Source organism: Ostrinia nubilalis, chromosome 17, assembly GCF_963855985.1.
Source record: "Ostrinia nubilalis chromosome 17, ilOstNubi1.1, whole genome shotgun sequence".
NCBI classification, from domain to species: domain Eukaryota; kingdom Metazoa; phylum Arthropoda; class Insecta; order Lepidoptera; family Crambidae; genus Ostrinia; species Ostrinia nubilalis.
In genome coordinates, this window is record NC_087104.1 from 8,324,687 (window position 1) to 8,349,277 (window position 24,591).

Here is a 24,591-nt window from a genome sequence, read left to right on the forward strand (position 1 = left end):
ATTAACCGGCTTCTCTCTTGTTTTAGGTCTGCACACCCGAAGTCTAATCGCCAGCAATAAACAAAAATTGGTAAGTAACCCATTTTTTCTCTGTTACGTACACTTTGTGTCTGTCTTGACATAATTTATTTTCTTTAAGGTTCTGTGTTTGTCTTCTTGACATTATTTTATGTTCTTCGTAATTTTATTTCGTTTTGATATTTTATGGATGTTCTGCAATTTTAAAGACACGACTTGGTTCATTGTGTGCCTATTAGTTTCTATTATATTCTGTGTTTGTCTTGATACCTTTATAGTTTTGTGCATCTGTTTATTAATTATTAATTTAAATTAAGTGGAATTTCATAAAAGTTTTTCGTTCATTGTTTTTCTATTTGGGCGATTTTTCTATCAGATTCAGAATTTCTTTTTTTTTTAATGAGTAGGATTAGATGACATTTCATAACAACTTAGAATCTTTAAAATATCTAAACATTTTCATGGGGATTTTTATCTGATTGTTTTTACTCTTTTAATACAAACATATCGGGTATTTATAGAGTAAAATAATTACATACTTTATTTATAATTTTCGTGGCGTGTGATAGATCAAGCTTTTAGTACTTGCAGCAGGTTGTCTCATTATAACTTTTAATTCGTGCGTGTGCTTTTTGATATTTTTTGCGCGCCGAGCCGCGTCTTTGTGCCGCGAACACCTGCCGCTGAGGGTTGCTTTGCCGATCTCTTCCAGTCATTTATTCATGCTCGCTACCTTTACGCGCTCCTAAACTCGATTCTCGCTCGACCAATCGACTTGACTTCCGAAATTTATTGTAACACAAACATTCCGAGGGTCCGTTTTCCTAATAAAATATCCGAGTCACGTTAATTAGGGCTCGCATTTTATGGCTCTCAATTCCTTCGCAAATATCGGGGTTTTATAGGTATTCCGGCTGATTATTAATGCGGCCCAAATGACTCACAAGTTTGCAAAGTAAGCTGGCACAATAAGTTGTGTATTTAAAAGCGAAGTCACAGGAAATTAAGAAAGTTGTGCTTTTGAGGGCGGGTGGCGAGGTGGTGCTGGTTAGAAGTAGGTGGGTCTTTGTGCGAGCTGGCTGGCGGCAGCACCGCTCGCGCACCTGCGGGATCACTGACCCCGCTCACCTGCCGCGAACTACGCAAATCCATTACCATACGCGAGGATTCTTCTTGTTCTACCTGACACCGTGATCCACTTTAACGCTCGCTATCTATCTTGTTTGACTATAGGCACTAAATTTAAATTACTCTTTATTGCAAATCATTGTTGAAAATTTACTGAACTTGAAATATGACTTTCTCGTGTTCATGTAGGATTTTCTCTAAATCGCGGTTTTATTACTATACCTTTTTATACTTCACCGTATATTCTCTGTTGGTTCAAATATTACGGTAGTTTCTTTCAGCATATGCAAAATGGTCCTTCTTTCAGTAGTAGGTTGGATTGCAGTTCGACTGCACATGCATTTGTTGCTGAAGTTGCGAGTGGCTGCGGCACGCTAACTTTGTCGCAATAATAGTTTCTATTGAAATTCCTGTCAGAATACGTACCTTTGAGAAATCCTCGAGCATTTCAAACATGCAACCTTTGCTGCAGTACGGTGAATGTCGTTCATTCGAAAAACGTATCATTTTAACGCTGCCTGCTTTGGCCGAAATAGAACCTTCTTTTTTCGTCGTATCTTTACCTGTTTTTTTATAAACTTTCAAGTGACGTGAAAAAAAGGGTACATTATTTTACCTGGAATTTTATCAAACTGGAGCATGGGAAAATCTTCCCAGTGTCCTTAAATTCGCGAATTATGTCTATTGTTACAACTTATAATGGTTCCAATTGTATTTTTTTTATAGAATTGGAGAATATAGAAAACTTTTAACCAAGTCCTGAAATAGAGAGCTAGTGTATAGGCACTTTAAGTTGATTGGTCAGGGTTGTTTGTTTTCAAAATGTTTTATCCACGAATAAAGTTGGCTTGCAATTCATCATACAAATTAGATTGTTCTGGAGCTGTCTACAAGTTTGTTTGATAGTGAATATAGGGTAGCGAAATCGATACGTTGCTTTAGACTCCGTCTCTCTGGCGCCACGTGAAAAAAAGATCCCACAATTGGGCTTATTTATTAAATTCTTGACGAAATTTTCTTGCATTTTACACTACAATAAGGGATTAGTGTAATTATATTTTTAATTTTAATATTTTTTCTTGTAATGGATCTTGAATTGACATTTTATATTAATGGGGGTATATTTTTCAGGGAGGATGAAGCGTGACGCGTACGGTGATGATGGCCCCTCCCAAAAAAGGCAACGGCAAACAGATGACGAAGTCACCTTCCTTATTCCCAGCAAGGTAGGAGGAAAATTCTTACACGATTCTATTTGTAGAAACATACAAAAACAAATCATTTATATTATTTTCAGTTTTACGATTTCTAAATACTGGATGATTTGCTAATGACAAGGCTAAAGAAATTTCTCATATAGGGAAATCAAACTTCATGATCGTAAAATTATTAATAGTTATTATTATACAAAAAATATGATGTCAATATTTCTTGCAAAAACAATTAAGAACAGAATTATACAAAAACTGAACAATTTCTGAAGTTATCAACAGTGCCGTATTATCCATAAGGCACTTTAGGCCAGTGCCTAGGGGCCCACTATGACCAGGGGCCCAGCACTCCCGATTAAAAAATGAAAAAAAAAGAAAAAAAAATTAAAGATTATGCAACAAAACTCAAACCACCTCAAAACTTCGCCTTATTTTGGTTTACACATTCAATCGTCATATTTCGATATTGTGGAACCTAATTCATTTTCGTAACGTTGTTGGCATCACTGCTTTAGTTTACATGATAGGCTAAAAAGTCTCACTGCGGAGGCTAGGGAGAGAGGTGAGGGTGTGTTGGCTGTATCATTCGATATAGCCAACGCTTTCAATACCATCCCTCATTCCACCATACTCGAGGCACTTCAACATCACAGAGTGCCTCAATACCTTCGAGCGCTGCTGGCCGATTACTTACAGGACCGCGAAGTCCTGTATGTTAACAGAGATGGCCAGCTCAAACGCCGCGGTGTAGCCTGCGGGGTTCCGCAGGGTTCGGTGCTCGGTCCACTCTTGTGGAACCTAGGCTTCAACTGGCTCCTCCGGGGCGTCCTTCTCGCGGGCATGAGTGTCATATGCGGATGACACTCTCTGGTCACTGCCCGGATAAGACGTTTGGGGCCGCGGCATGGCTGGCGTCGGCGGGCGGCACATTAAGTAGTCGCTCGCAGAATACAACGCCATGGCCTGAAAGTCGCGCTGGAGAAGACTGAGGCCCTCTTCTTTCCGGGGCCTTGCCAGCGCGCCCCTCCCGACGCCCACATTGTGGTTGAGGACGTTAGGATTGACGTCAAAGGCCAGATGAAATATCTGGGCCTCACGCTTGACGGGAGGTGGCATTTTAGCCCGCACTTCAACGGGCTAGCGCCACGCCTCCTCAAGGGAGCCGGCGCACTGAGATGGCTCCTCCCGAATTTGGGAGTGCCACAAACGAGGTGTCGTCGAACGAACGAAGAAGGTCGCCTTTATGGCGGCGTTCTGAGGAGCATGGCGCTGTATGGCGCCCCAATCTGGGCGGACGCACTCAACAAGAGGGAAAATTATGCCCTTCTACGCAGGTCCCAGCGGGCGGGCCATAGCCCAGAAAGTCGCAAGGACCTAGCGCACGGTAGAACACTCTGCGGCGTGCGTCCTCGCTGGTACTCCTCCTTGGGAGCTAGAAGCTGGGGTCTTGTCTGTCATCTATCACTGGATGGCAGACCAGAAGGCGCGTGGAAAGCGCCCGGCCCCGGGGAAGGAGGAAGGAAGACATGACTTTGGTCCTGTTATGAACCAATGGTTGGAACGACCGCACGGGTTCCTCACATCTGGCGCAGGTGCTGACCGGGCATGGCTGCTTCGGTTCGTAATCCCCGCTGTGCCACAAATGCGGCGCGCAGCGGATGACACGGTGCAGCACACCCTTGCGGTCTACATAGGCTGGGAGGAGCAGCGCCGTGTCCTCACTGCGGTCGTGGGCCGGGATCTTTCGCTTTCGAGCCTGGTCAACGCCATGCTGGGAATTGAAGGATGCTGGAAGGCGGTCGCCTCCTTTTGCGAAGAGGTCTTCCTTCAGAAGGAAGCAGCGGAGCGCGAGCGGGAGAACGATCCTCTCGCGTCATCGCTCCGCAGGCGGAAAAGGGGGTGGAGAAGGCGGTTGTACGACCGTTCTACTCTCCCCCCAGGTGGCGGCCAGTAGGCCGGGGGTGCGAGGGCACCCTTGTCACCTCCGTCTGACGGGAACGGCTTGGCGTTTCGGGCCATTCCCGTCGGACTCCCACAAGGGGGGCGTGTAGGGTCCGCCGTGTAGGTGAGCTGTCGCTGGAGGTGTCGTGAAGTCTAAGGCTACGGCCGGATACTCGCGACACCCCCATTTGGGCGATGACGGAACGCCGTGGAGGTTTTAGTGGGTATACCCCGTCCTTTTCAGGACGGAGCAGCGCCCTTTTAGGATGCCTGGATCCAACAAACTACCCTGTCCCCCGGGAGTGCTGATGGTGCGCAAAGCATTTCCTCCGCGACACAAAAATGGGGGCCCGAAACGAGCTGTGCCTAGGGGCCCCGAGATGGTTAATCCGGCCCTGGTTATCAAAACTATACCATTAAATTATTTGGTAAGGTCAGCTATATCCCCTTTCATGATAACTCACATTTGTAGGATACCTACCTGTATCATCATTATCAGCACCATTAGAGTATATTCCACTGATGTTCTACGGCTACATCATTGGCATTCTTTCCAAGTACCATCCATGCTATGTCATCAGCATCACTAATCGGCACCTTGATTCCAGGTGGCTGGTTCAATCATCGGGAAAGGAGGCAGCAATATTTCTAAACTAAGAAATCAGGTCAGTATTACGGAATTGAAAGGCAAGACATAGTAATCAAGAAGATCAACTAATTGTGTAGACTGTATCATAAATAGATACTAGTAATTTTACCTAGTCGGTATTTAATATTATTATTAATTATACGTCCATTAATCATTTCGCTTCATATAGGTAATCTCCGTAGCATATTTGTCTAATATATTCAATCTACATACAGGTAGAGTGACATAAGTATCCATTCATACCTTAACCCAGATACTCCTGAAACTTTTTATCCTTGTCAATTTTTATAAATTTTTAGTATGTTTCTAAATAGAGGTCAAGTATCCACAGAAAAATTTTAGAAAAATTCTTGGTCAACTGGAAAAGCCGGAAAATGGGTGGTGTTTTAACACCTGGTCGGAGAATGGACTACTACTACGAGAAAAAATTATACTATGATTTTGTTAGGTTTAAGAGTTAAAAACGAGTTGTAAGTTATACACATTTATTTAAAAAATACCAAAATCTTATTCAGAGGAGGTAGGAGGATGGTGGAGACATAAATCATAACCCAGGATACTTTAGTACGTGGCGCATTTTTTACACCAAATTGATTTTTTCTTGCAAATTTTACATGTCAGTTGCATGTAGTACTCGTAAGTACTACGTGCGTACGTACGTAGTAGTACATAGGTACATAGGGATGTAAGCTCCGTAGACCCTGGTTGTGGCGCCATTCTTCATAAATATTGTTTCGAGTATAACTGCTTTGCCATGTATATTTTAGACATTTTGGCACAAACTTTAACAGAAGGTACTTGCACTATATTGCATTGTTGTAATAATTGTGATTGCGGTAGGTACTTTCGTGGCAGAAGAACTAGCTGCATTGGAGGCATCATTAGATTCATTTCGTCTTCTTTAAAACATTCAGTGAGCGGGATGTTATCCACTTTGTCTGAAGAAGACTTGTCGTACTGTACTTCTGCCTCGGCTCTAAGTTGAGAACCTGGAGGTTCACGAAAAATAGCAATAGAAAACTTACACGCTATAAGTAACTGTAGTAAGATAAACGGAAGCAGGCTAACCTGGAAGATTTTGTAAGGTAACGTGGTCTTCTTTACCAGAATCTTCATCTGTTGCTTCTGCATTAGCATTTCCTGGTGGTAAAATTGCTATATAATTCGGTATCTGATCATCGTCGTCAATGTTTTCTAATATTTCCACTATTTCGTGAAGTCTCGGCGGTCTTTTATATCGTGGCCTAAACTTTTAATCAATATACATGTTAGACGTCGATTATGCGACCAGGTGTTAAAACACCGATCGTAATTTTGTCATAAAAAGTCTCAAAAATGTAAAGCTTTTCAAAAACATAAGTTTATAGTTTTGTAGCTAACAGTAGTACCTAAAATAATAACTAGTATAATCTGAGGTATTACTAGCAAGTTTATGAAATATCTTAGCTTTTATAAGACGTTTTTGCACAAAACTAAATAACAGAATTCAAAATAGTAAAATACTAACAAAATAAAGCAAATATGCGATATCGAACATACTCAATTACAGCTTGATTCGTAATAAAGAGAAAATACAAGGAACAGTAAATAAATTCTCGATATTTTTATAATTTATCTGAGGATATTCCGAACTACTTTTTAGCGGTGTTATAACACCTGGTAGGAGTAAGTGGGTTAATAAACATACCAAGTACTATTATATTTTGATATAATATTATTTTACTTATCTATTAACATTTTTTACTACAGGTTCTACCAATCATAAGTATTTAAAAAGTATATTGCAATATACATCCTTCGGACCAAAATATGACCAAATAAAATGACCAACCAGACCCATTCGAGTGCTTTTCGAAAATACGGTGTTTCGCACCGTATCTTACGACATTGAAGATATAACTATAGTTACACAAGACAGTAAGAAAAGCATCATGATCGCAAGTTTCGCTGGTCCATTTGGCCATCGAAGACTAGCGCCAGCGGTGCGTCCGTTGTAGACAGAATAACCCCCCGGCAGCCAGTTGCAGGTCTTAACGCCCCCGAGATGCTCTGTGCCTTGTAGCCCCCGCGCCCCGCGCTCCACGCACCTCACGCCTCCTCGACAGCGTCTCGCTGCCCCCTATCAGTCCTTGTCACCTCGAGTCGAGTCTCCCCGAGCGAGTCGAGGAAGCGTGCGGCGAGGTGGAGTCGCGCGGCGCGGCGCTACAGCGAGTCTTGGTTGCCGGTCCCGCCCCGTGGACGCCGCTGACCCGAACCTGCCGCCCCGCCACGCAGTACAATGCCTCTATAACAGTCCCAGATTGCCCCGGCCCCGAACGGTAAACTATATCGCCAACATCTACTCTCAATTAAACAGCCCGAGTCGCGCTCTTTTGTACTCTCGTCAACAGTCAGGAGTCGGATCGTGTTTGAACTGTCTCATCAGCTCCCGGCGTCAGTCGCTTCATTCCGAACCGTCAACCTGTCCCGATCACGACACTTCACAGGACGATGCACTTATGATACACTATGCCTTCTGATCTTTCTACACCTCGGTGTTGCCACGTCTGTAATTCCAGATCATCAGCCACAAGAAACGTTCCTTAGGACTACTCCTATCACTCAATACTTTCTCCGCGATGGACGACTTCTTGAGTTTCGAATTCTATATCTACTGATTTCACGATTTCATCGCCATCATGCTTGTTATCGGCAAACAGACCTCCCTGACCGTTGATAATAAATTCAGCTGTTAATATTGTGTTGTGATTTTTTTTATGCGCAACTTAGTACATATTTGATGTTATTGACAGATAATTTGTATTTCAGGGTTCTCTCAATAACAGCACCAGACGTAGACACTATTTTAGAGATTGTCAAAGAAATTTTACCGAGTTTGGCTGATGTAAGTATCAAAAATCATTGAAACAAAGTATGGGCAATGTCCAAAAGTTTCCTGATTTCAATGTTTCCTTAATATAAAAATGATTTATTATTGGTTATAATTTTAATTACTAACTATGGTTTTCCCTGTCAGATTGGAAACTATTGGACTTAGTACATAATGTATAATGTTTTATTAATTGACTGTGTGCCGAAATGGGCATACTTGAAATCATGAATGATAACTGAATTCCTTTGGCAGGGAGGACCGAAGGGAGGAAGCAATGAAGACCTGGACGTTCGTCTACTCATTCACCAGAGCCGAGCTGGCTGCGTCATCGGCAAGGCTGGCGCGAAGATCAAGGAGTTGAGAGAGGTAGGTGAATAACAATAACAAACCAACAACAGTCAAATCCGGACTCTTCAAGGCGAGAGTTTTCTCCGGCTGCCAGTGTCTCTGTGACTGTCGGACCCAGATCATAGAAAGTAGTTTCAAAATCGTTTCAGCTTTGGTATGTAGCTTTACCCATTTCACTAGTCATTTTAACAGGGGAGCAGATGCATCCGAGTTAGAACGTGGCCGTCATCTGCCGCGGTACAGTTATTCGTAAGTAAGTTTTTATCGCAGGTATTCGGGACACGTGGTGCCCAGGGATGAAGCAGATGCATGTGCAGCTGTCGCCGCCGATCTTGAGCTTTATCTTTTTATCAGACGAGCCGATATTTAAATATGTAATTTACTTATTTCTTTTTCACTATTACTCTTTTATTTTTATCGCAGGTGGTTTACACCGATGTAGATATTTTTTTCTCTCTAGCCTTCAACCCAATATAATTACGTTCCAAACTAAAATGAATCTGCTTTATGTGTATGTAACAGATAATACTCAAATTGGTCCTCCAATCTGTTTGCGAGGATCAAGTAAGTTAGCAGCTTTAATAGCCGTAGAGTGCATCCCTGTGCAGATCAATTACCGCGTCTCAACTTCCATTGAAGTTTTGAAACGCTTGCTGCGGCTAGCGGATGCTGCCCAACTTTGTAATTTGCAGTGTCGAGTCGGGTCTATTAACTTTGTGTTCCTGCATTCCATGCCAAATATTAATGTAACACACCTCTAAACTTGTCCGGGGACGGATAAAAAATACAACTGATACGAATGTCGATGCCCCGAAAATGTTTCGGAACATTAGCTGTATCTTTTTTTGGCATCAGCTGTTCTTGCGAATCCTTTGTTCGGTGTTGAATAAAAGCTGAAGCCGTGCAGTTCGCGGAATCAATGAACGTTACCTGAGATGTGAAATTACAATGAGCACGTATAAAAGCACTGCTCGTACCCGCGTTAAAGTAATTTCAAAAGATCCTTTGACTCCATTTTTAGTTTTCGGTAAATAATAATAATTGGTTTTATTTATCAATCGAATTATTGTTTAAATTTTTTGTCTCTGTTGACAATCCACTTTCGAATAGATTGAATGGAATTGGAATCCGTAAACGTGAAATTATAATATCGGAATCTCAGATCGTTTTAGAAATAGTGCCGTCCGCGTCATCGGTTTGCCGTACAAAACCTATTGGAGAATTGCGTTTTTGCAGCTCATACGAAGCCAAATACCCTAGTGAAAACCATGAATCGCGAAGGGTTCGGTTCGGTATAAGGAGTCTAGTGAAAACTATGATTAATCTGAATGTTGATGTTAGGCTATCGCGGAATCGCGAAGGTTGCGGTGTAAGGATGGGCGCGTATAGCTGGCGCGTGTCGCGCGCGGCGGCGGCGCGGGCGCGGCAGCTGCGGGGCAGGTGCGCGCGCAGCCGCCGGAAGGCCGCACAAAAAGCGCGCGCACCTGGGCCTACCTACTTGCACAATGCCCGAGCCGACGACTTCTTTTCCTTTCTTACACAAATAGACTATCCAACATATGGCCCCGCGACTGCCCTCCTCCTTTGATTGCCGTCTCCGCTCCGAATTGTCAGGTACATTTTCATTATACGCGACTGCCACCATTCGCATGGCAACCCGCGACTCTTGTAAACTTCGCGACGACTTTACATTATTTCGCAAATATCTCGGATCCTTTTGTAAGCGGTGCTTTGTAGAATCCGTATAAACTAATGCTGAAGTTCTCGATTGTTCGGGTAAACAATAGAAAGCTTGATATCGTAATTTACCCAAAGGGTATCACGTGTGATGGTGGTCGGTGGGGTTTCATCCGTCGGAAGAGCGCGGCGCCGGGCTCGGGTTACCGGAGCTACGCGCACGTGACGATGAAAACTTTTTTTTTGGACGGACCTCATATCCTTTGAATACGTGAATGGGGGAGTAAAAAATAGTAAAGCGGATGTGCTTCTTAGATAGGTTGAAAGCGCGGTGTTACCAGCTGGCTGGCGTCTGCGATACAAAGAATTGTTTTACGTACAATCTATATTCGGTCCACTTAGTCATTAAAGGTCGCACCTAGTAATGAAAACGTGTTCAGCAACAGCGCATAGGTGTAATTTGAACGGTGCGCGCATATGTCGTCGTGCAGCGTAATTAGCGGCGCCGGCCGCGGCCGCTGGTGACACCGCAATTACGCGCGGCACGCGAGCCCGCTTCCGCCGCCGCGTACGGCTTCCGACCAGCAACACCGAATACTATCCGGCTAGAGTATTCCCGTTGGCTTCCCATCAAAATGAGGGTACCGAAAGCTCCCCAACTATCCTTCTATTTTCGACCATGGAAGCGGTTGTATTTGTTTCTGTTCTGATATCTTCTCTTTGACCAACAATATGTCAGCTGCGGGGGTGGTAAAAGTTTGGATTTTGTGACTGTCTAACGGACAACGTCTTGAAATTCGTCTGGACTCTTTGCCATCCCATATCAAATAGATCCCGTATAAGATGAATCACTGTAAGTCAATTTTCCAATTCGGTAAAAGAAAATCTTCCCATTGTTCCATTAAAGCAGCAGCGGATTTCAAACCTGCAGACCGCGATTGTAGCTACTAACCATATCGGCCGTCTGTGAATATGCCAAAGTCATGTTGCTGTCAATTTAGGGAACGACTGCTATTTAATTGACAATACTGCAGTGGTTTCACCCTATAGAAATCACGAGGCATTTGTGAGCGTAGTTTGCCAAAATATTGATGCGGTAAAATCGCCGGCGAGTTTGTTGAACCGTAAGTTTGTAAGGTCTGCATTATCCTTCAGGAGGGGTACCGGGTCTGGGGTGACAGATGGCTAAGGCGAGGCGGGTGTCTTGGGCCCGGCGTAGGTAGGCCGTAGGCGGCCGCGGAGCCTCACAAGTGCACGGGAGGGGGCGAGCGCGGCAGGTGATGCACGCTGCGCCTCGGCCTAGCCGGCTCATTATTCCGCCGTCTGCCGTCCCGGGTAGACGTGCGCCCTCCCCCCTCGAATCTGGGTCACGTCGAGCGCGATAAAGAAAGTGTTGTCTTACATTTTATTTTAAATTTCATTACAATTGGAAAATTAAAGTGCAGTGTTTTCTCAAACGATGGGGTGTCGTACGAGTACAACACACCCAGTGTTGTCGGCGGCGGGCGTGTTGTTTGTGCGTGGCGGCCACGTGCGCCGGTCGATGCGGCGGCGCCTGCGCGCCAAACGTCACGAGTGAGGCCACGGAACACCCCGCGGTGACTCCGCCGAATATAGGTAAATGGGTTTCGTGTAATTAAAATTACTCGACTGTCATGGCTCGTATTGATTTCATACGAAAACCGGCCGGCCATTGAGCGATGGTTGATATACGATGAATTGATAGCAAAATTCTAGGAATGAAGTTTATATTTTCGACTGGAAATTTTCGAGTATTTTTAGGGCTTTACAGAAGATTCTCTCGGATATAGATACATTGAATTTCGCAAACGTGGATGTAGGATCTACATTTTAGATGTCAATGTGTTCTTTGTTCGTTCCTCTGGGAACTTTTGAACAACTTCTTTTTAATGTCCATGAAATTAAAGTATAGAGGCAACGAATGTGAATGTATTGCATATTCCGCTCTTTTTGTAAATTCCAGATTATAAGATAAAATTCTTTATAAGTTAACAAATAGTATGCGCATATATCTTTCCAAAAGAATGACTCTTTTTTCCTTGGGTTTGCCTTTGCTTAAATTTCAACTTCAGAAGTTTATAGGGCTGATTAAAATATGGATGAGCTTAAAACTGTTACAAGATTCTTGCGCTTAAAATACCCTGGAGCAGTCGGCAGATGGAGTTAATTGATTTTCAAATACAACTGTCAAAGTTCAAATTCATTATTCATGGATTAATTAATAATAGTCGTGAGAAAATGTGGAAGGTGACTCTATGACTTGATATTTTAGCAAAAAGTTCAAAGAGAAACTTTTAACCCTTTTTTACAATAGTCCGTCGTCTCGTGACCCCTCGTCAGCTGTGAGCTGTGGGAACATTGTTTCTTCCGCGGTTCCGGCAGAGGACGTCTTTATTAAAGATCTATCTCAAGGGTGACAGGGACACTTAGATGTATGGGTGTGTTCCAGACCTTATTACTTTGGAATAACAACCCTATTTTTAGATTCGTATTTATCGGTTATTGGCTTACGTAATTTTACAACATTCCGTTGACTCCCTTTGTCTTATTGGGATCTTCGCATTCATAATGATAAACAAAAACAATGGTTCCTTAGCCCCAACCCAATGATCAGAGCAGTCACCTGACAAGTAAAGGTCATGGATTCAAATCATGTTCCGTATGTCCCCCACCCGCGAACAAAGCAAAATTAATTTCGTAAATCTGAAAGTCAGATCTTGCATCTGATCTTGCTCTACCTTCGATGCGAATGCTCCCAGTGAAGGAGCGCGCGCCCTTAGCTTAATCGGTTTTGAGCTAGTCTATTAATTAACCGAAACAATAGGACTCGGCTCGGTTTCCGAGTTCTGGGTAATTAGGCGGCCAGGTCGCTGCGGCCAACTATAGGTTTAGTTAAGCGCTCTCAGTCAGTGCGGTCAGGTATGGGAGCGGCACAGGAGGATGTTTCTGAGACATCAAACGTCAGAGATTATGCTTCAGATTTGTGTGCTATATCACCCACCATGCCTCTTTAAACACTCGACGTTGGCGAAACCAGTGTGCTTCAAATACGCACCATAGAAGCCATTAAACAGAATACATAATAATCCTCTGTCACGTCATAAAATGTCAATTTCACCCCGCCCATGCCGCGCCCATACCTCAGACACTGAGTTAAGCTCTAGAACTGTTCTTCCTTTCACATAATTATTGTTTCGTTGGCTGCAGCGGATTCTTTAAGGCGGGGAGCCTTGCGGGGATTTTAAAGCGCGGTTGGTCCCTTAAAAACCTCCCAAGGCGAGTCGGTACTTCTCACAGAGATATAGAGAGATGCCAACTAATGCGCCGAGTTCGAAACTCATTGTCGCATTAGAAATTCACACGCACAAAGTAATCAAAATATGCGCTCATTATCGACTGCGGTATCAGTACTCAACGTTCGAATAATATTTAGTACTACGCAAGCAATGTAAACTGTTTATTTTATGACGTCGCTGCTGTCAGCATTGCTGTCACGAGCAATGTGTTCTGTTTTTGGGCATATTGTTGCGACACCGGCCTCGCCCTCTTGTCACATCTACCTTTAGTTTCTGTGTTTGGTACTAAAGCCCGGTCTGTAAGCACGTAGAATTTTGTCCAATGACCCCAAGCTACCCATCCTTATAGTTCGCGTGTAATTATATTGCTGTCGCGACTGTGCGACGGGCGCCCGCAGTGAGTGTGCGAGCGCGACAGCAACATGGATAGCTTGGGGTCATTGGACAAAATTCTACGTGCTCACAGACCAGACTCTACTACATACCTTGAAAGTGTTAATCCACGTGCATTGTGTTGGCAGCAAACCGGCGCTCGCCTGAAGATCTTCTCGAACCCGGCGCCGCAGAGCACGGAGCGCGTGGTGCAGCTCGTGGGCCGCGCCGAGTGCGTCGCGGCCGGCGTGCGCGAGGTGCTGGCGCTTATCCAACAGGTGGGTACCGTATACTCTTTACCCAGTCTAGTTAACTGCAACCGTGACGTCACATCGACACTGGTACGGATGGGGCGAACGCAGGGAGGAGTCATTCCAGCGAGGTGCGCAGTTAACTCGACCAGGTTTTAAGATACTCTTTAGTTTAGTCGACAAAGATGGGACCATCTCAGAAGTGTGCCCTATCGAACAAAAAAAAATTTAGAAAATCGGTTACAAATTGGCGGAGTAATCATACATAGAACTAATATGGAATAAAACAAATATGAAAGATAAAATCTCCTTTTTGAAGTCGGTTAATAGAAGTAATTTTATTGAATTTATACGAATACTAGCTTTTGCCCGCGGCTTCACCCGCGTGAAATTTAGTGCCACTGATTCGCATAAATTATAGCCTATATGTTAATCTGGGTTACAAATAATAATACTGTAAAGTTTCAACTAAATCCGTTCAGTACTTTTTGCGTGAAAGAGTAACAAACATCCACACAAACTTTCGCCTTTATAATATTAGTAGGATTACTTTGTCTAGAGCAGTTCCTCAAGAATTAATTGTCATAATATTTGGTCTTGGTTAGGCTTTTCATCTCTAGTACTTTCTATTAGACACGATACGATTTTCAATAAATATTATGACGTGGCATTCCAGGTTCCCATCAAGGGAGCGGTACAGAACTACGACCCGCACAACTACGATGACTTCTACGCCGAAGAGTACGGCGGCTTCGGGGGCGGCCAGGGAACGGGCGGCGGCGGCGCCAGCCGGCCCGGGCCCCGGGGGGGCGCCCCGCCGCGCGGGGGGCCAGGCCGCGGGCCCCCTCCCATGGGCCCCGGCCGCGGTGGCCCCCGAGGCCCTCCCATGGCCCGCGGGCCCCCCGGCGGACCTCGCGCGAGTTTCAACGACTTTGGCGGTCCTGGCCCCCGCGGCGGTTTTAACGGCCCTCCGCGAGGAAACTTCAGCGGCGGCAACTTTGGAAGCAACTTTGGCGGTGGCGGTCGCAGCGGAGGCTCTGGCGGCGGCAACTTCAGCAATAACGGCGGCAGCCAGCAAGAGACCACTACGCAAGTCACGATACCTATAGATGTGAGTTATCAACTTTTACCAATGCTGAATCGTTGCGTGCGATTCGCGCAAATAACATTAGGTTAGCACCCTGTTCCGGTTCTAACGGCGTAGAGCATTAGGGTGCCCATGTCGGTGCAGTCAGATTTAAAAAAAAGGCGTCGACGTAGAAGACGACACGAATGATAAATGAAGAAAAATTTACAGCATGGTTATTTCAAGTTTTTGTAAGGATAGTTCAAATTATCTACGTTCTTCTTACTCATACACTCAGTTTCACCATCATCATTTCAGCATACGACGTTCACTGCTGAACATAGGCCTCCCCCAATGATTTTCATAATGACCGCTTGGTAGCGTACACTCAGTTGTCAGTGAAATATGCCCGATTCAAGCAAAATAAGACCCTATTCGTACCTCAACCAAAGCCTCTAAGGTCGCAAATCCTCCGGGCAGGGCGGGTCGCGCATCCGCACCATAGATCATCATCGTCATTTCAGTCATACGACTTTCACTGCTGAACATAGGCCTCCCCCAATGATTTCCATAATGACCGGTTGGTAGCGTACACTCAGTTGCTGTCAGTGACATATGCCCGATTTCAAGCAAAATTAGACCCTATTCGTACCTCAACCACAGAATAATAATAAGTACTACGTACAGAAGTTTTACTTCGCGAAGGTATTTAAAAAAATGTATGCTCAATGTCATTAACAATATGGTGTAATTTAGCCTGTCTCAAGAGTCAAGCACCATTTTGTTGACAAACGTCAGTGATCGGCACTGCGGCGAAGCTATAGGGCTGACTTCGGTAAAATGATGTGACGTGAGGTGCCAAACTGCGGAAAATGGCGGAGGAAATACATGATTTAGCATGAATTACCATGAATAATATTAACTATTTATACCTCTCAGTGTCTTGAGGCAACTTAAAAAAGTACATTCTGTGTTTTTATTATTATTTAGGCAGTTAAATACTGCACAGTATTTAGTACACCATTTTCTTTATTTTCTTCCATCATACACAAGAATACGCGTGCGTGAGTCAATGTTCGCTCGTATGTGAGGCCTTGTCGAATAGTATCCTGTAGGTGGGCCATCGTGCGTGTTTTGTTTTCGATGTAAACTCGCTGAGATGAACAGGCCTGCCTCAACCAAAGCCTAAGGTCGCAAATCCTCCGCAGCTGGCGGGCGCGATCATCGGGCAGGGCGGGTCGCGCATCCGCATCACAAATCATCACCATCATTTCAGTCAGGGCGTTCACTGCTGAACGTAGGCCTCCCCCAATGATTTCCATAATACACGTTGGTACCGTACACTCAGTTGTCAGTAAAATACGTCCGATTTAAGCAAAATTAGACCTCTATTCGTACCTCAACCAAAGCCTCTAAGAGTAGGCGCACACCGTTGATTTTTCGTCGGCCGATAGTTTAGTCGGGCAGTTGATCAGTATGGGCATGTATGGGAGTGCGCACACTACGCCGATTCGATTTGGCCGATTCTTCATACAAATTTAAAATCGGGCACAACTATCGGCCAACTCAAAATCAACGGTGTGCGCCTACTATAAGGTCACAAATCCTCCGCAGCTGGCGGGCGCGATCATCGGGCAGGGCGGGTCGCGCATCCGCACCATCCGCGCCAAAAGCGGCGCGCGCATTGAGATCGCCGAGCCGCTGCCCGGCTCCTCCGACCGCATCATCACCATCACGGCCACGCCGCCGCGCATACAGATGGCCCAGTATCTGCTGCAGCAGAGGTAAGCTTTTTGTTTATTTTTTTTTCCTTGGCTTTCGCGGTTTGCGTTTAGCCACAACGGTGTGGGAGAAAAGGTTTTTTTTTTATGGCTACGCTATGCCTTTTGCCAGTGTCGAGTTAAAAACGGGGATACGGGAATTGAGGAAAGGGAGAAAAGGTTAGGAAACGTTTAGGTAAAAAACAAACCGGGGTGGAATACAGAAAAGGATGAGGATCAGGTTGGGAGGTGGAGAGAAATTAAATATGAAAAATATAAAGGATAAACATTAAAGTGCATTGAATACTTATTTGAGAGATAAATTAAAGTTTAATATTATTTAAAATTAAATATTCAGAAATGGATTTATAAATATCAAAATCATTTAAACTGAGGAGGCAAGATATAGAAGTGGGTAGAGTAATTGCACCTTTATGTTATCTGTGTATCTAAGCCAGTGGTTCTTAACCTTTAAGTCACGAGGGACCATTTTAGCAAATTTCTGTTTTGTCAGGGACCACTTTTTTTTTAATTCTATGAAAGGCGATGTCGATTTCTCGCCCACTGTGCGCCGTTTGCGTTGTGATGACCCGAGTCATCACGTCACTTGTTTATTACGATGTCTTCGTGAACCACTTGGAATGCCTCCAGAGACCACCAGTGGTCCGCGGACCACCGGTTAAGAACCACTGATCTAAGCTGTATGCTTTAAGACTTGTTTAGACCGAATAACACATTTTACTCGAGTAACATGAATTTATTACACACATTTAGCCCAAAGAACACTTGTTTTGCGCAAATAATACATGTAGCCTAGCGATGGGCGATTATTAAAAAAATAATCGAATTATTCGAATGGTCTCCATAATCGAATGTATTCGATAAGCAATCGCAGTCATTCGATTAATCGACGCGCGCAGTATTACTAACGAATAACATGATTCGTTCGCTGCGGTCCTGTAAGCGCGCGCCGCGCGGTACTATCTACTATAACGACAACGAATGAATCGTCGCGTGAAGATAGGTAAATAGATTTATCATTCGATTGTCGATTAGTATTCGATTTTTTTTTTCGAATTACTAAATTGATAATCGAAATTTCGATTGGTCGATTGTCGATTCATTCGATTATTTTTTTTCGAACAATCGCCTATCGCTAATGTAGCTCGTATAACACGTTTAGTCCGAATAATACACATTTAGGCCCGAACAACACATGTAACCTATATAACACACGTTTAGGCCAAATAACACGTTTAGTCCGAATAATACACATTTAGGCCCGAACAACACATGTAACCTATATAACACACGTTTAGGCCAAATAACACGTTTAGTCCGAATAATACACATTTAGGCCCGAACAACACATGTAACCTATATAACACACGTTTAGGCCAAATAACACGTTTAGTCCGAATAATACACATTTAGGCCCGAACAACACATGTAACCTATATAACACACGTTTAGGCCAAATAACACGTTTAGTCCGAATAATACACATTTAGGCCCGAACAACACATGTAACCTATATAACACACGTTTAGGCCAAATAACACGTTTAGTCCGAATAATACACATTTAGGCCCGAACAACACATGTAACCTATATAACACACGTTTAGGCCAAATAACACGTTTAGTCCGAATAATACACATTTAGGCCCGAACAACACATGTAACCTATATAACACACGTTTAGGCCAAATAACACGTTTAGTCCGAATAATACACATTTAGGCCCGAACAACACATGTAACCTATATAACACACGTTTAGGCCAAATAACACGTTTAGTCCGAATAATACACATTTAGGCCCGAACAACACATGTAACCTATATAACACACGTTTAGGCCAAATAACACGTTTAGTCCGAATAATACACATTTAGGCCCGAACAACACATGTAACCTATATAACACACGTTTAGGCCAAATAACACGTTTAGTCCGAATAATACACATTTAGGCCCGAATAATACACATTTAGGCCCGAATAACACACCTTTAACTGGTATAACACACATTTAGCTCGAATAACACACGATAGGAGCCGTGACATACATAATTTCAATCTTTCTGTTTCAAAATAAACGTTTTATTGGTACAATAGCGCAAAAGAATATATATTTTTTGTTGCAAAATAACACTTATTTCAACTGAATAAGATGCCGCTTGATGTGCCGTCGTCAGTACATTAATTAGCATACATATCAAAACCTCATAGAAACCATACTAATTAATTAGCTTCGTCTGTAATATTTTAACATGTTGTTGGTTAAGGATTCCATAATAATTTGTTTGTTATTTGCCATTACTAACACTGCATTGTTTTGACGATAGAATGTTTGAAGAATTCCCTGCGTTGGCCCCAAACAAACCTAAGATTTAAACATAGATAAAGGATTAAACTGACGTCGATGTTAGACTCAGGTAAAATTACTTAAAATCATGTAGATTTGTGTGTATCTCACAGGGTATGTAAAACGTAAATTAATTTTGTAATTCCTTAGTTAATTTTCATAATTCAGTGGTACTTTATAATTTGTGAATTTCCTGTTAGTTACTAATTCAACATTTTAATTTTAGTTATTATTATAAAATGAAACCTAAACAGGTTATCGTTAAATACGAAATTAATGAAAACACTGAATTATGAAACACGAGTAGTTAGAAAAATGTAGTAACTGGGGGTATTAGATTAAGTTGTAATATTTAATTGTAAGATTGTGAATATTATTTTATTTTGAAAACTTAAAATTGTTACTGAAATTACATTTACTAACTGTTAAACATTGGTGCATTTCATAATTATGTAGTTAGAAAGGAGATCGGAAATTGACGTGGGCCATATAAGATTTTCTTTTCATTTCCATTACCATGTTCACTAGTATTTAAATTGTACATATTTCATTCACATTTCTAATTCATTTATTGCTTTGGGTCGATGGACGAGGACGACTATTCCATTCTCCTTTGTAACACTTTCTTCATTTCATTGTGACTAACGACTGTGGTGAATAACAACATTTTTAGGGTGTCATCGACTAACGGGCGGCGGCCGCTTGCGGCGCGTTGTATGGAAGACTAGTGATTTTGTTGTTTTGATTTGACTAACAAGGAATCACTAATCTGCCTACAAAGCGTCTGCGCTCTCTTCGGAAGAAGACTTCTAAGATGTTCTTCGTCTGTCTGTACTAACTTGTATGTTGTGTAATTAAATAACATGTTTGTGATAATTTATTCCTTCATATCAGATTTTATCTTGTAATTTATCGATTTAAAATCCAGAAAATTAATGCATTTCTTTATTTACAGTGTGCACGAGAGCAACCTGAATCACAATCGCGGGAACTTCTGATTCTACAATAACTTATACAATATCAATTAAACTTAAAGCTTTATGTTAGCCACCTCAAATTCCATAACGTGTACAATCTGTAGCGAGGCTCATACCATTTTATAAATGTACTTTACTAGTGTAAAATATAACTACAATAAAATTAAGAAAATAATACTCGGTTCAAGAGTAAGGCTGGTAACTATTTATATTTGTAACCAAAATCCATACTAAAAATCCTAAATCCAAATGTCATTTATATTGTTGAAATCTGCTAAAGATTATTTTATATTCGACGTGTTTCTGGTGAAACTCGTGCAATGCATTTATCAATATGAATTATTATGAAGAGATATTTAAGTAAGATTGTGTGATTTACTCATATAATTTGTTACATCGATGTATTTCTAAGTAAATAGAAAATAGTATTCAAGTAAATAGTTTATTTTGTGAAGAAACTTGTTTTTTTTTATTCACAACCTTGCACAATCCCTACAATCTCAAATATGAAAAGTTCTCCTTGACCTGTAGAAGGTCGATGGATCAGGATAACTTGAGCGAATCCACACAGTGAAAAGTCATTTGCGCGTGCCTACGTATATCCGATAAAAGTACTATCCGTTCGCGATAAGTTTGCCGCTGGCGATATGACGTCACTCGAAGAAAAGCTTCTATAACTTTAACAAACTATATTTATTTGAAATATTTTTTATTTATTATTACTGTAGTCGTTTCTCCTTCATTAGCAGCTTCAGCAGAGTGGTCGGTTTATACAGAGGATACCTTAGGAAGCTATCATTTTCCTACTTTAGTCAACTTAAATTATGATTGTGAAATATATCAAGATTCCTGTGATTTTGAAAAGTTTATTTACAAAAAAGCTGACTGGTTAGGATATACAATCAAGTCTAGAACGTTTTTTAATCATCTTCTTGATTATCCAGACCCACTCTTTGCTTATGCAGAATTTTGTGATTTATTAAATACTTTGAGAAAAGATTTTATACCGATACACACTTATGATAGCAATAATAGACGCAAAGTTTATAAACCTATGCCATGGTGGAATGAAACTTGTTCCAACGCAGTTAAGGAAACTAAATTAGCTCTTCATATGTATAGACGTCATTCAACAATAGAAAATTACATTATTTATAAAAAAAAAACTTGAAGCATCTAAAAGATTGATTATTAAAGAACAAAAGATAATCAGTTGGAAAAATTTGTGTTCTAGCTTTGATCGTTGTACACCAATCAGCAAAATATGGAAGTTTATTAAAGTTCTTAATAGAAAAGCTTCAAAGCCTGATAGCAAAGATGAAGAATTTTTGCAAGATTTTTTTGATAAAATAGCTCCTAATCATGATTCTGTAAATACTGACCACCTTAATAATTTATTTGTTTTTAATGATCTTAATATTCATTTGAATTCACTTTTTTCTGAAACAGAGTTTAATTTTTCTTTGAATTCTAAAAAAGACACTTCTCCAGGACTTGACGATATTCCGTATATTTTGATTAAACGCTTAGACTCTTCAGCTAAATTAATTTTGCTTAATATTTTTAACAATTTGTGGTCCGCTGGCTTAATACCAAAGTCAGTAATTGATAAAAATTGTGTATTTGCGTAAAATAACTCATTAATTGCGTTTAATCACTAACTGCGTTTAATTGGATTCCACGGACCGGCAAACTTAGCGCGAACGGGTAGTAATTAGAATTATTTAATCCAAAAATACCTACTGTTCGCGCTTGTGGATTCGTGCAAGTGTTTTGTTTTGACACGAATTATCCTAGGAGTGCGAAATCATTATGTATGTCCATAGGGGGTTTAAGGACATGTATATCTTCGTGATCATACTGGTACGTCAAAGTAGTATGACCACGAGGAAAACGAGGGTTATGTAATGGCGCGACGCGACTGGTTGCCGCGATGGCGTATGAGATAGGATAGGGCCCTTAGGCCTCAGCCTCGGATTTAGCGGGAAGCGGCGCGGGAGCGGGGCGGGCAACGCAGACCCGTTCTCCAAACAAGCGGGCAGCTCGCGCGGCACTTTAGCGGAATTAGCGGCGAAGTGTTGTGTTTATTCGCGAACGAAATGTCTGAACAACGGCGACAATTTTTTTTCGATTCAAATTTATTCCTAACGCTCGATTTATTGTGGGCAAAAGAAGAAGTGAGCGCCGCTAGACTGGAGTGCGCTGCCCGCTCCCGCGCCGCTGTTTTCAGGAACCGGCCTCAGCCTCGAATTTAGCGGGCAGCGGGGCGGCGGCAGGATCTTATGCGTAAAATCAAATAGACCGGTACTCGAAAACAGCAGCGCGGGAGCGGGCAGCGCACTCCTTCTTTTTTGCCCACAATAAATTTGAATCGAAATAAAATTGTCGCCGTTATTCAGACATTTCGTTTGCGAATAAAAACAAATATCTCGACAACACAACCCCGAACACAACACTTCGCCGCTAAAGCGCCGCGCGAGCTGCCCGCTTGTTTCGAGAACGTGTCTGCGTTGCCCGCTGCGCTCCCGCGCCGCTGCCCGCTAAATTCGAAGCTGAGGCTTTAGAAATTGAGGAAAAACTAATTTGAACGTTAAAAAGAAACAACAGATATTTGAATCCCTTTTATATTTTATGCAAAATTTAAGGGTGGAGTATTTATCATCACAATATAAATTGAACTATACATACTTACATTAGTTATTTTTTTAAATTTATACAGTAAAAATTCATAATCAAGGGATATTCATATTGTTTTTACATCAATATTTATATTGATTTATATAAAAATCACATTAGGCTGCTGTTTCTCAGTTTAATATAAAAATGATTTAAAAATACTACCACAACTTAAAGCTCTTCAGTCAGATCATGTTAAACAGTCCTCTGGTCAGGTAGAATTTTCATGCTCTGGTTTATGAACATTAATTAAGATGTACAGCAAGGGAACCACAAAACAAAGTATTAATATGACGCATGCTAGGTGAAACCACTTCAGTCCAAAATCTGCTCCATGTGACGTTAGTTCCTTCACTACAACAGCTTCTACTGACAATTTTGGTTTGTTTGGTAATAGCTGTGTGTCTTCAGACACTGGATCATTCAACTCTGTGTCAGTAAATGGGACAACAGAAGGGGCCAGCGTACTGTTCATGACAACTGTGTTGCAATCAATAGCATAGTCGGTATTGTTTATTGCTTTCTCTTCTCTTGGCAAGTTATCTAGCATTGGCTGTCCATTGTGATTGTTATTGTGTAGGAAATCTTGCACAGGTATAATTGGCACATGACTTGATGTAGATGGTACAGGTTCGGCTTGAGGCAAAGGCAATCTCTCGGTCAAAACAGAGTAGGGAGTGACAGGCACTTTAACAGTTCGCCTTGCAAATATCTCATTATCCTTATGGATTTGATTAATCCTCTTCAATTCTGAAATCTATAAAAGTTTTTGTTTTGTTAATTGAACAATAATTAACAGTTTTTATTAATTCTACATGAAACTTGGGGAGAATTGCTAATGCAAAGAAATTTAAAATATATTTTTAATGTACCTATTTAAAATCAAGCGGTATTGGAAATAATAAGAAAAGTTTCCTCATCAAAATGTCCTTGTTTGAATAACATTAGTTATTTTTGGCTGATAACTGTCTGAACAAATTTCAGGTATGGTTTTTCCTGAATCATTATTTGTAAAAATATGACATCAAAATTGCTCCATATACCTACTGGAAAAAACTAGAAAAGAGGAATCTCTAAACTCAATGGCATTATCTAAAAAAAGATTCTATCCAATACTTTGTGATACTGTACTCTTACTATTTTTTGTTACTGATAAGCATGTTTAATGATACTGTAGCTTAGGGGGGTAATGGAATATCAAATAATGATAGTTCGTTCACAAAGGATTCAGATAATGAGAATTGCAGGTGTTTGTAGGAATTTGAAAAAATATTTGCAATGCCATGTACTGAGTAAATAATCTTAATTCTCTCCATGTATCTTCAATTCATCATTTATCAGTCCATAGAGGTTGCACTGTGAGATAGATAAGCTTATAAATGAGATAAGTTAGACATACATTCCACATCACAACAGAGCCTTGATTGTTTTTATTTTTTAACATGAAAGTAACAAATGTACTATAAAAAAAAACTTCCTAAAAAATGTGGAAGGAAACCCTAAACAATTAAATTGAAACTTACTGAACAATAAAATCTCAAAGCGATTGCTTGTAAAGTATCGCCTTCCTGAACTTGCGCTTCGATATAGTGTTCCTGCGGTTTCATCTTGTGTAGCTGTATTTCACTTTGGTCGTTGTCTTCCTTTTTGTTGTTACCCATATTGTAAATAATCAGGTCATCTCCGCTGTTCATTACACGAGTTCTAAAAGATGCGCACTGCTGGTTAACACGTAAACAACAACAAATACTTACGTTCAAGTAAATCACTATGTACTACTTACCTCTGTTTCATTTTTTAATACTACTCTAGCACTAAGGATAACTAGCATGACCTAAACAATAAAGTAGTTCTACCTGGTGCCTTTTTATTGAGAATTTAGCATTAGAAAAACTACGAAACAGCTGGTTCTGTATCTTTTGTCTACAAGAGAAAAAATTGACTGACCGCTGCTGACTGAC

At 41.6% G+C, this 24,591-nt stretch overlaps 2 protein-coding genes across 5 annotated transcripts in view; one reads left to right on the forward strand and one right to left on the reverse strand.

Annotated features, from left to right (window-relative positions):
- LOC135080001 (heterogeneous nuclear ribonucleoprotein K) overlaps positions 1 to 20,412 on the forward strand; it is a 40,656-nt gene extending 20,244 nt beyond the window's left edge. For 2 of the 3 annotated variants that reach the window (XM_063974666.1, XM_063974667.1), the window contains exons 2-11: positions 27 to 70; positions 2,278 to 2,372; positions 4,907 to 4,963; positions 7,222 to 7,265; positions 7,756 to 7,831; positions 8,072 to 8,185; positions 13,683 to 13,811; positions 14,461 to 14,895; positions 16,465 to 16,634; positions 19,933 to 20,412. In XM_063974666.1, the coding sequence (XP_063830736.1) occupies positions 2,283 to 2,372; positions 4,907 to 4,963; positions 7,222 to 7,265; positions 7,756 to 7,831; positions 8,072 to 8,185; positions 13,683 to 13,811; positions 14,461 to 14,895; positions 16,465 to 16,634; positions 19,933 to 19,975 (1,158 nt within the window). In that variant the 5' untranslated portion in view covers positions 27 to 70; positions 2,278 to 2,282 and the 3' untranslated portion in view covers positions 19,976 to 20,412. Of the gene's footprint in view, positions 1 to 26; positions 71 to 2,277; positions 2,373 to 4,906; positions 4,964 to 7,221; positions 7,266 to 7,755; positions 7,832 to 8,071; positions 8,186 to 13,682; positions 13,812 to 14,460; positions 14,896 to 16,058; positions 16,161 to 16,464; positions 16,635 to 19,932 lie in introns of those variants that run through there. The other variant, XM_063974668.1, reaches the window with a different exon arrangement.
- Positions 20,413 to 22,567: 2,155 nt separating this feature from the next.
- LOC135079703 (lysM and putative peptidoglycan-binding domain-containing protein 3) lies at positions 22,568 to 24,591 on the reverse strand. Of its 2 annotated transcripts, none has more exons than XM_063974315.1 (3): positions 24,487 to 24,591; positions 24,154 to 24,334; positions 22,568 to 23,387 (listed from the first exon to the last, which is right to left on the reverse strand). In XM_063974315.1, exons 2-3 carry the CDS (start codon positions 24,322 to 24,324, stop codon positions 22,842 to 22,844), a joined length of 717 nt encoding a protein of 238 aa, XP_063830385.1. In that variant the 5' UTR covers positions 24,325 to 24,334; positions 24,487 to 24,591; the 3' UTR covers positions 22,568 to 22,841. The 2 variants fall into 2 exon arrangements, with proteins under 2 accessions (XP_063830385.1, XP_063830384.1); XM_063974314.1 differs by having other exon boundaries at positions 24,414 to 24,591.